General features: G+C 36.6%; 1 protein-coding gene across 2 annotated transcripts in view; it reads right to left on the bottom strand.

Annotated features, from left to right (window-relative positions):
• Positions 1-5,876, bottom strand: part of LOC136033743 (uncharacterized protein KIAA1143 homolog) — a 62,513-nt gene extending 56,637 nt beyond the window's left edge. For both annotated transcript variants that reach the window (XM_065714640.1, XM_065714641.1), the window contains exon 1: positions 5,735-5,876. In XM_065714640.1, the coding sequence (XP_065570712.1) occupies positions 5,735-5,842 (108 nt within the window). In that variant the 5' untranslated portion in view covers positions 5,843-5,876. The remainder of the gene's footprint in view (positions 1-5,734) is intronic.
• Positions 5,877-12,738: the final 6,862 nt, after the last annotated feature.

The following is a 12,738-nucleotide window of genomic DNA, read 5'->3' as shown; positions in this document are numbered from 1 at the left end:
TTAATTTAGGGTCTAGATGAGGTAGCGTTTAGGGCTGTCGATACTGTCTTTTTGTTGTATAAATTTGGGCACTGCAGATTTTCTAAACAACTCAAATTTCTCATCACAGTTCCCTCCCATTTGGAGACAAGACAGTCAAAAAGACAGATTGTTTCTTTAAACTTCTTCTTATCTAGCCTTTCATTTTCTTTTCAGCTGTGGTAGTAAGATTTTCCATGATTTAAACTCAGGCTGGTGAGCAAAGTGACATGGTCACTTTTTCCAAGTGGGGGGAGAGTGCTAATATGATTCATGGTTTCAGGGCTGCATGTTATAGCCAGATCTAGATTGCTTTCTTGCTCACCATGTCAACATCTGGTTGGTTCCATCATAAGCTGTGTGAGGTAATGGTCTAGCAGAATTGCAGTAACTCATGGTTTAGTGGTTGATTTGCATGCCATTTTATTTCTGGGAAATTGAAGTCTCCAAAAATGTACATAGAGGTATTGGCTTTTGCTATGTTTTTTATGGTTGTCCCCAAAAACTAAAGTGACTCAAGTTTTTCAATGAATGATTGTGACCTATATATGCAACCAATAATTGCAGAGAATGAGACAAGTTTTATCTGTACAAAGACAGCTTCAAGTCCTCTTTTGCTATGCTCTTGTGCTGAAAGAATTTGCTGATACTCAAGACCTTCTCTAATATATATAACACATCTTCTGCCTGGTTCTGCTAAGTTTGTTGCTGCTACATTATAGCCTGGGATCATAATCTCAGAATCCTGGATGGCAATATTTCTTTTTGGTTTTACTTTAACTATGCAGATTATGCTTGGCTTCTTGTCTGTAGCAAGTGCTCTTAGTTCTCCAAGTTTATTTAATAGTTGGTCAGCATTTGTGTGCAGAACTGTTTAGTTAAAACAATTCTTGTCAGTTTTCCAGTCATGTCTTCTGGTGGTTTTATCAGTAGGCCTATTGAAATACTTTACAAGCCAGGTTTTCTTTCCTTTTGTCAGCAATAGAGCTGTTGCTCATGGTCTCCTGCTCCAATAGTTTTTTGGTCCTCTTGCTGGTGTTCTTGCGAGAGGTTCACTATTACTACCAGCTGTTCTAAACCGTTTGGGTACATCATTGCAAAAGAATGTGATGCTTGGTATGTATAGTATGTATCCATAGCATTAACATTTATTAAATAAACAGCATATCAAAGATGTAGATAGTGGGACTTAACTAAATTGTATAAGGAAAAAATCAAGCATATATGCTGGAACTATAGTGAAAATGAGGAGAGTGATGAAAAAACAATCTCACTTAAATTTTTGGATAACATGCTTTCATCATGACAAGGGCATCAATTTCTTTTGGGGTGGGGAGATGTGTAATGAGATGAAAAGCCCATAACCTCAAAAGAGATAAAAAGGTGGGAAATCCTACACAAAATTTATTTTAAAAACAACATTAGAAATCAAACAAAATATTGAATTTTTAGAATGAAAACAAATAACCATTTTCTTAGTCAATGAAACATGCCCTATTCCAAATATATTTAGAAAGCTTTTAGAATCAAACATGAGACCATAAGCATTTTATTATCACTGGGTCAAACAAAGAACCTTCTTCTAAGAAACACTAGAAAAATACTCTTAACAGAACAAAGTAAACATTTTCTTATCAAAAGAACTTGTTATATAAGAATGTTAGAAGGGAATAATTTTTATGATTTTGATATTTCATAACAAAGGAACTAGTTTTGAAATAATGTGGCATTTAGCACATTTAGCCAACTTTTCAAAATTGAATGAAATATCAGGCTATTGTGAAAAGATATAAATTTCTTACAAAAAACTAGAAAAGTAAAGATGAAGATTCTCCATATTAACTAGGATTATTTTGCATATCATGAAGTAAGAATTGTTTTCTTAATATGTCTCCTTATGTGGTGGACTGCTCATGCATTGACACCAAGGAACTAGCTCTATTGTAGCCTATTTAATACATAGAATTGATGGTTAGCCATAAGTTACTTTAATAGCAGCATCCCACAGGGAACCATCCTAGGGCCAACGTTGTTCAGCATATATATTAACGACTGTACAACCTATCTATGTAACCTTTTAACATTATATGCTGACGACCGTAAGCTCAGCAGGCCAGCTGAAACTGAAGAAGAAAGAGCCTGCATTCAGCTAGACCTTGACAGGCTATCCTCCTGGTCATCAACTTGGGCCCTACAATTCAATGCAACTAAATGCAAGGTACTGCACTTAGGGCACAACAACCCCCACCATCCCTAACATATAGGGTGTGATTGGCTGGAAGCAGTTGCTGAGGAGAGATACTTAGGCATCATTGTGGACAAGGATTTAAAATTCCACAGTCACACTCAGGCTCAGGTTGCAAAAGCTAATAAAGCTCTTGGACTCATTAAGCGCTCTTTTGTAATCAGAAAGTCATGTGTGGTTACAAAACTTTATAAATCCCTTGTCTGTCCCCACCTTGAGTTTTGCTTGACTTTGGCCTTTCCCAAAATAAAATGGACACAAGAGCCCTTGAAAGTGTCCAAAGGAGAGCAACCAAACTGATCCATGGCTTAAATAATGCCCCTTACCGGGATCTCCTAAGGTCTCTGAGACTTCCAACCCTTACGTATTGAAGATACAGAGGAAATGTGATCATGGCATGGGAAATTTTCAAATCCAATCACCTGAACCAGATCTTCACCCCCTCCCTGGCTAACAATTCAGGAAGTCACAGTCTGAAGCTTCACCTGCCTGGATGTCGGAGAAGGGAACAACATGGCTTCTTTTCCATTTGTGTGGTCCCCCTCTGGAATAGCCTATCTGAGTCTACCATCCAAGCTGAGACTCCTCACTCCTTCAAGGCTGGAGCCAACAGGGACTGGGAGAGGGCTGAGTGGAGGCTGGACTGGGAAGCTAAGTCAACATAATTACATCACTCACCACCAGCAAGAACTACAGGAGGATCTACCACCTTATCTCACTAGCAAATGTGATTTAAGGTAAGGTAATAAACATCTTTGCATTAGTAATTTTGTCCACAAATAATAATTGGATTATGAAAGAATTTATGAAACAGTATCAAGTAATGCATTCAATTTCATCCAAGGTAAATTATGTTGGAAACCGCAAATTCATCTTAACAATGAATATAACAATACTAACCTAGTCTTATTGGTAAACTTATAGCAGTTCGTAGAACAGCCTTATCAATAAAGTGAATCTACCACTCAATGCCTTTTTTTATGCTCTTTATGAATATAATAATTGCTTCTACCTTAAATTCAAATTTAAGCACTTTTTAAACTAACCTAACCTTATTATAAATAATTTTAGCACTGAGAAAATGTAGCATTATTTTTTCAAAAACAATGATAAAGATGGCACTTAGAAAATACAGGGTAAAATTTTTGCTATTTCGGAAAAGGGTTAGGTTAAGAAAATGAAACTTTCAGGGATTGGTCTACAGGCTAAAGTATGTCCCGGGAAGGTATTTTGAAGAACCTACCTCTACTCCCTCTCCCTCTAGAGGATCCTGACCTTTAATTATCTTTAAGAATATGTGTGTTATGAAAGTGAAACCGTGTAAAATAGATTTTCTGCTTGAATGAAGTACAACAAAATTGTTTTCAGCTTCACAACTTTGCTCAATCCCAATTTATAAGGTTTTAAAGATATGCAAATATATTTCCTAAATTAAAAAAAAAATTATATGGCTCAAAATTCTACTCAAATAACAGGAATTGCATTTTCAGAACTAAAGGCAGAGAAAAAGCAACTGGTAACTGAAAATTAAGGTAAAATGTTGTTTTGTCAAAATTTCAATAGGTATAGACCTGTCATGTAGGTGAATTTCAGGACCCTCAAGAGGTGTAAGGAGTAGAGGTAGGTGCTTCAAAATAACTTCCTGGGACAAGCTTTGGTTAATTTATAGCAAACAGTGTTACTGGCTTTTGTATAAAGTGAATATACCACCACTTGATGCCTTTTTTTATGCTCTTTACAAATATAATAATTGCTTCTACTGGAAATTCAGATTTAAGCACTTTTTGACCTCTTAAAAATGACCTAAATTTGGGGTATTAAAAAGGATTAAAACATTGTTCTCAGACTTTAAAACATTGGACTCAAACTTACCATTTCATTATAAATCCATTTTTTTTTTAATGTTATATTATCCACAAGCACTGATTTTCCACAATTAAATTGGATAAATAAATTGTATCAATGTTATGGCATTTTCTTCTTCCTTGTTGCCAAAATTTCAATTATAGCATGCATTTTTGGTTGTTTTTTACAAAATAATAGGATATTTGAAATTGCAATTCTGTAATAGTTTAGAAACAAATTTGGGCTATATATTTGTGCACCAGGGGGGTGGGGGTAAAGCATAGCATACATTAAATACATAAACTAACCATTGCTGTATTTAATATAGGCTAGTTAAATTTATAGCAAACAGTATAACTGGCATTTGTAATAGCTGGCTTTCATATTTTCAACCAAAAACACATACTTTTATTTAAAATTTGATGTCAAGGAAAAAGAAAACGCCATAACATTGATAAAATTTATTTATACAATTTGATGTATAAATAAACCATTTTCCTAACCTAACCCCTTTCCAGGATAGTAAGAAGTCACTAAACTAGAATTTGGTAAAATTCTAGTTAATTGACTTCTTGCTATCTCAGAAAGGGTTTAGGTTAGGAAAATGAAACTTTCAGGGATGAATCTACAGACTAAAGTATGTCCTGGGAGGGTATTTTGAAGCAAATACCTCTACTCCTTCTCCCTCTAGAGGGCCCTGACCTTTGATGACCTTTAACAATAAGTGTGTTACAAAAGTGAAACCTTGCAAAATAGACCTTCTGCTTAATTGAAGTACAACAAACTTGTTTTCAGCTTCATAGCTTTGCTCAATTCCATTTTATTAGGTTTCAAAGATATGCAAATACATTTCCAAAATTTTGAAAAAAAAACATTGATATGGCTCAAAATTCCACTCAAATAACAGGAATTGCATTTTTGGAACTAAAGGCAGAGAAAAAGCAACTAGTAACTGAAAATTAAGGTAAAATGTTGTTTTGTCAAAATTTCAATAGGTATAGACCTGTCATGTAGGCAAATTTCAGGGCCCTCTAGAGGGAGAAGGAGTGGAGGTGGGTACTTTAAAATACCTTCCTGGAACATACTTTAGCCCTTAGACCCATCCCTGAAAGTTTCATTTTTCCTAACCTAAACACTTTCCAAGATAGCAAGAAGTCAATAAACTAGAATTTTACCAAACTTAGTATTATTTTGTGGAAAACAAGAGATGTAATGCTTTAATTGAAAATTCATCATTTTTAAGAGCTCAAAAAGTGCTTAAATTTGAATTTGCAATTGAAGCAATTATCATATTCGTAAAGAGCGTAAAAAAAGACATCATGCAATATGTTCACTTTATTGGTAAGTCACTTATATGAACTGTCATAATTTTTTGAAACTTTGTCATTTTTAAGAGCTCAAAAAGCATTCAAATTTGAATTTAAGGTAGAAGTAATTGTTATATTCATAAAGAACTAAGGCATCGAGTGGCATGCTTACTTTATTGGTAAGTCATTTATATGAACTGCTATAATTTTACTGTCTTATTAAGGTGTTTCCTCTTAATAAAAAAAAAAATCCAGAACAATTCTCTAGATAATTATCTCTTTTTGGATAAGAGCCATGTGAGAAAAAACACATCCTTACTTTTGTGTCTATATTAGGTCCTTCTTTATAGCCAATTTGTTCTTTGATCCTACGTATAAAGGCTGGTTCAGGAGGTTTAGAAAAACCTATATTGTTGCGTTTCGACATCTTTAAATGTTTTTGCTCAAAAATATCATCATTGCCATTGTTTCGACTTCACGATTACAAGTTTTCCGTTCTGGTGGATCAAAAATCCGCAAAATTCCGACGACTGAGAACGAAAAATCCGTCAAATTCTCCGCTAAAAAATCCTAAAAATCCATAACAAAAATCTGTTCAAATAGAACTCTTGTGGTAAGCAGTTTTTACAAGCAAAATACTGTGCTGTATTGAAACACTTCCTGGAGTTCAATGTTGCCCTCAAAAATGATTTCACCAGATCCGTGGGCAGTCAAACGAGAAAGAGAAGCTAAAAATTACATTTATTATCCCTTGAAAAAGGTGGTGTGAACGGGTATAGATAGGATGGTTAGATTAATGATTTCGATGGCTACTTGAATTTCACCAAAATATCGTCAAGCCGAATTGCGGATCAGTAAGTGGAATAGAATAGAATCAGTTTTATTTGCACAATCTCTCGTAGTCATAAAACTAAATGGCGCTTTTGTTTACGAAAAGAGGATTAAATCAAAAGACGAAAGAATCTGAAGACAAATAGGATTAAATCAACAATTGTTATACTTTGATACAAAGAAAGGGATGAATGAGTTGGAAAAACGATCTGTGCGGGAAGGAGGTGTTGCTAATCTGTCAATGTTCTTCGAACTAGTACTTCAATGTTTCACTAAAACCGGTGGTAGTATCGATCTGTGTTTATCACTTCTGAGAAGATATTTGCCAAATTCAAGGATCAAACTGAGACGACGCTCTTTGAAGAGAAGGAATTTGTAAAGTGGATAATGCTAACTTATATTCAGTAAAAGCATCGCACAATATTACTTTGACTGCTTTTTTTTGTATTGAATCAAGCTGGTCACTTAGGTAAATAGTGTTATTGACTTGTGGGCCCCATACGGGACATACATAATCTAAAATTGGTCGGATGTAAATGAGATAGGCTATCCTTAGTTGTACCACTGAGAAACCAAATCGACGCATTAGTATAAGTGTCCGCATCACACTATTTGCCTTTTTGATAATTGTATCGACATGAAGGCTGAAATAGCAGTCGATGCTAAACTTGACACCAAGCACTACTGTCAAAGATTCACTAGGATAAGGAGGAAGAGGGCACACAAAGTCTCTCTTCAGGGGATTAAAGCGAAGGATTTTAGTCTTTTCTTCGTTGATTTGGAAGCTGTTCGCAGTACATCCATCCTTAAAGTTGTTGATTATTTCGTTACAGAATTGGGGAACAGCCTCAGACTTCTCAACAATGTACTTCAGTAGGACTGACAAGTCGTCTACATACTTAAATCTTTCTTCATAGCCGGAAAGGATGAAATTTATCGCTGCCAAAAACAGTAGACTAGTGAGCTTAGTAACTTGTGGGGCTTCGCATGTAAGCTCGACCCATTCGGAATCGGAATCTCCTGGGAAAAGACTGTAAACGCACTGATAGCGGGCTTGTAAAAAATTGATCACTAAAAGGAAAATATATTTGTGCGCACCCATGGTGCGTAGATTTATGATAGCTATGGAATGGCGAATAAGATCAAAAGCCTTTCGGTAGTCTATGAGGAGAAGGTCGACTATAGCACTTCCTCGGTCGAGCCACTCGACAATAAGATTATTCATCCGTATTAAATAAACAGTTGTGCTGCTGCCTCTTAAGCATCCATACTGATACGGGTCTAGATGTGAAGAGACCTGTGACATATGTTTGCGATAAATAAAGTTTCTGTCACTTTAGAAATGTTCGGAGTTATTGATATAGGCCGGAGTTGATCACAAGATTTTGGACACCTTACCTTTGGAATAACGCAGACACATGTTTTTTTCCAAGCACTAAGGAATACTTGCTGACGGAAACATTGGTTGATTACAGAAGAGAGTGGCTTAGCAAGAAAAATGGCGAGTTCGCATAACAGCTTTACTGGAAGCTCACCTGGGTAGGACGCAGAGTTCGCTTTCAGTCTTAGGAGTTCCTTATGAACAGTGAATTCAGAGACTTCACATACGTCATGAATCTATGCACCAGCAATGATAGTATCAATTTCTGATTTGGTGATTGATGGAAATGTCGTACAAATGTCAGCAAAAACAGAATTGATTTAATTAGCTGAGGTCAAGGTACCATCCTCTTTGAGCAGCCTTAGATCTCTGAGTGTGGTCTTACCGGTAAGTTTTTAAACTGAGGAATGTCATTTGTGGGGGTTTATTGTGAGTAAGGGAGTAACTTTATCCCTCACATACTACTTCTTGGCGCGCTTATTCAGTTGAACAATATGATTACGCAACTTGGCTGCAGCAACGGTATCACCAGCGATATAAAGGTGACAACGCGTTTTTATTAAATTCTTTAGATAATTGGTTATCCACGGTTTATCAGTGTCACTCACAGTAATTACTTTTACGGGGAAACAAGTCTGAAACTGTTCCTGAAGCAGGGCAAACAGCTTATTGACTTTGATATTAATATCCTGTTCAGAGCAAATGTCCTCAAACTGATAATTGCCGATCCAGCGAACCAAATGTAGATATCGAGTCCTCAGTAAGTGGTCGCATTGTATATTTGACTCGTTTTGGCTTCTCGTTCGGCCTTCTCGGTTCGGCTCCTCGTTCTAGAAGAATTTGTTAAAATCATTGAGTAAGTCCAGGACATAGCTTTCAAATTCAAACTAGATTCTCAGAAGTGGATTAGCCAATGTTTTTGCAGCACGATCGTTAGCGTGAGTAGGGTCTTCGAGAGCTAACCCTTGGAAGTAGAGTTGCAAAGGACTCCACTGTGTAAGAATCCTATCAACGCACAATTTAAGTGAAAGCCAGCACGTGTGCCCCGGCAAGAGCATTCGATGAATATTTATGTCCATAAATCTTTGGAAGGCAAGAAAGCCTCTCTTTCTCTTAACACTCATGTTGAAATGGGCATGCACGGTATGAAATAGATCTTCTAACCCCTTTTGCGGCTTCTTACAGGCGTAAAATACTACTAGATGTATCATATGGCTGCTAAACTTTACACAGGTGATTTAGGGATACTGTGTCTTGATCCTGCTGAAAACGGAATTGTCGGAGCAAAACATGGTATTGGAGGTATCCGAACAGTGGCCGATCCAGTTCTCAAATGGTATCTTTCTATCTTTGATAGCTTTCTCAACAAGCTCAAAGACTGTCTCTGGATTTGGGTCAGGACATTCGATAATGTCCAGCAGGTCAACTTCTATTTCAAGTTCTGAGCTGAAAAGTATGACGGCACCAGAATGTTGTTTCACCACTCTGACATCAGTTGTCTCATCGATAATGACCATGAACTGAGTTGACTAAAGTTTTTCGCAAAGCATCTCATTAAAATAAGGTCCAAGCCTTTGACAAACAACGTTAGTTGCTTTCTGTTTTCCAAGAGCAATCTTTTCAGTTACAAACTAATTTGGCAGGCTTTTCACGCCAAGTGGTACTAGCTTCTCTATCAGGGAGAAAGCCAAGTCATTCTCGACAAGGAAGGCAACCAGCTTGGTTTCCGCAGTACCAACGTCTTTACAATCAACTGAAAACACATGATTGATGGGAACAGTGGCTTTTTTTGCAGAGTCTATTACTCCTCATTAGTTCCTTATGATTTGCAGATTTTGCATGCTTACCAAGTTCAATTTTTCCACAAATAAACCTCTTTTGATAGCACGTACAAAATTCCTTTTCGTCGCTGGCCTTATCTCTTGCAAGCCAAGTTGAAAAGTCAGGCATTCTCAGCCAACTAGAATGAAACTTGGACCATGATCGGGCATACCTTTTTTTTGCTGACGTTGATTCTCTTCTTCTTCTCCTATCTTTGTCGCTATCTATTCCATCACACTATCTGCATCTTCACCATCGTTAGTATCGGGCTCAGTGTCAACTATGTTTAAAGACGCGGCAGCTATACTTCGTATTTAGATAAAATAGACTACTTAGGAGTGTGGAGTGCACTCTGACAGTTACAAGGACACAGGAGAGAAAAAAAAGCTGTATTTGCTAATAAGAAAGATATCCAGTCGAAGTTGAACTTCCATTAAAGCTGAACCCCATTGCAAGAGACAAATCCGGGATGAGTATATACATTTTACAATTTTTAGAAATAGGTCTAGTAAGTATAATCAGCAAACAATTGTGAAGTTTATTAAAATATAAAAAAAACTGACGAGAGTAAATTATGCTTGGAAAGTTCTAATATAACATGCGTGGAATCTTCTTCTTTGTTCTTTCATTGAAGAATATCACATTTTTTTTTTTTTTACCAAAATCAGTACTAATAGAACAAAATCACACTAAAAGATCTTATACTATCTTGGTGATTCAGACATTAAATAATTTGACACATTTACAAAAGGGATAGGCCCATTTTGATAATCCCATTTGTTCCAAGCTACAAAACTTCTCACAGGTAACTCTTCACCTAACCCTGCTCCAAAGAAAAAATTATGTTAGCCTGTATTTGTTATTGTAGCTCAGGTAGCTGACTACACAGCAGCTGATTATACTAGATTATAACTAGGCCCTACAGTCTAGTTATCTCTGTAATAGAGCTATGTAACAAACTTCTGCAACTGAAAAACTAAACAAAAATAAAACACTAGGTCCTAGCTCAGTGCTTTACTACCTTGGTTACACTGGTAAAGAGTGTCCTTGAGATCCACTGGCGAATCCAAGGGGGCGAAGGGGGTGGTCACCCCCTATACACCTTGATTTAATTGTTTTGTATCTTGGCTAGAATTTTGTCAGCGCGCAGACGGGCCGAATCTTTTTACCACATTCGTTTAAAATTCGAATATTAAAAAAGATTACGATTTCTATTTACTTTGTCGAAACAAGTTGAAGCGAAAAACAGTGCTTCCACTTGTTTCTCTTTAAAAATATTACCGGGAATCTAATAAATCCTGAAAAATCCTGCTCAAGAAGACCAAAAATACTGTCGAAACTCCACTTTTATAGAACTTTGATAACTCTGTTGTGCGGCTAAGGCATTTGAAAAAATATATTTCTTACTTTTTTACCTGAAAATTACCCACGAAAATGGGAAAATTTCATGAATCCAAACATCAGTTAATGATACTGCCCACTTTATGAAATCCAATATATAGTCTAATAGTTGGCACTACATAGAAAATAGCTTCTACCTTCTAGGCCTCGCATGATTTGTAAGCCATGCTTATGATAAGCACTAAGCAGATGAAAGCAAAATTAGAACAAACTTTCTCTCCTATACAACATTGACACGAAGCATAGCTCAAAATAAATTAAAAGTAAGCATCGTTGTATTTTGATTTTGTTTACCGCCCTCCCACTATAGCTGTTTCAAAGTAGTAAAATAGTCCAGGTAATTCACAGATTTTCAGAATTTTCCGCGGTCTTTTAGGCGTACGGTTAAAAATGGACGAAAAGCTAACATATAGCTTCTATACAATTTCATAGTGAATTCCTAATTCTCGTTGCAAACGGCATTCTGTATTTTCAAAAATCTAGAAAAAAATACTACCAAGGTCCAAAAATCCTGAATACCAGGATAAATCATGGAAAGTTAAAGCACTGGCGAAACCCTCAATGTAAGAAGAGTCCCTTGCATGGCTAAGCAAGTCTTTTTGGTGTCTTTTTTCTCTGTTTCCATTTTCAAAGACCAGCTTCGACCCTTCTGGATAAGGTCCCCCCTAGACCAACGGGGTGGGTCCACACCTGTTGAGATCCATGCACTAAGTTTCCAAGAACGGGATATCTATTTTTCAGGAAACTGATCTCAGTGTATCTGCTGGTCAACCATCGTAACAATATATTCAGCCTCTATAGTTCAGGGTTCCCGGGTGGCTAGAATACCAGCCAGTTAATACCGACTAAAAGGCGATTTCTGCCAGTATGGTTAAAATAAAGTGGCATGGATAAAATCAAATAACTGGCTAAAATCAAAGTTATAACTGCTACTATGTTATTTTGGTAGCAATCCGCTATTTAAATGCTTTCATTTCTTTTTCAAGTATTAATGAAACCGTGTAACCGCGTGTAACATACTGTCAGTAAAACAAGAAGGAAAGGCCATGAAATTTACAAATTCAGTTCTTAAAGTAGCCTATTTACTAACTGCATATCGTATCAACGTACGCAACAAGATGCCTCCTCAGTTTTCAATAGCTTCCTCGCTTTAATGTAATACAGTACCGACTCCCGGTATAAATAAGTCTCGGGAATCAACCTGACCTGATGACTCACAGCATAGCCTACGGCTGCTTGAAAAGTGGATACTACTTGATCGTATTAACCCCAAACCGGTTTCTGGACTGGAGTTGGCAAGCTAACTAGTCATGGAATCAACCAGGGAATCAACCCTGGTTGTAAAATAGTCGGAACGGAAAACAACAAGGAAACAACAGTAAAGATTGATACTTAGATAAGATCAGTGTGATTTGAGTTTGAGAATTGAGAGTAAAAACAACTAAATTCAATTCTAACATAAATTGTCTGAAAATCTGGAAATCCGACAGATCAAATTCTCATCCGTCAAACACCTACAAAATTCGTTTTTGACGAAAAAATCCGTCAAAGTGGAAACGCTGCTCCAGTACCACTTTCCCTCTCTAAATTTTCAGCAAAAGGACAGGTGGGTTTTTCTTTAACAGATAGGCTTGAAACTTATAAATGATGTTCCTTGACTCAACAGTGCACGAGGGAAGATTTTCAGAAGTATGTGTCCCTCCACTGTTGCAAAAACCTGCTTGGATCTGAATGGACCTCTCAATGCACGTATCTTGGCCCAAAAGAATAAGAAGGCAAATTTTCAGAGGTACCATTTACACAAATTCCAAGCCAAAACTACTTTCTGCATGCAAGTTCTTAGATTCACTTTAAATTTGTTTTTTAGGGAAAAAAATCCAATATATATA

This window comes from Artemia franciscana, chromosome 12, assembly GCF_032884065.1.
Source record: "Artemia franciscana chromosome 12, ASM3288406v1, whole genome shotgun sequence".
Lineage (NCBI taxonomy): Eukaryota > Metazoa > Arthropoda > Branchiopoda > Anostraca > Artemiidae > Artemia > Artemia franciscana.
Note: the sequence above shows the minus strand (reverse complement) of the source record. Positions and strands in the feature narration are given on the sequence as shown.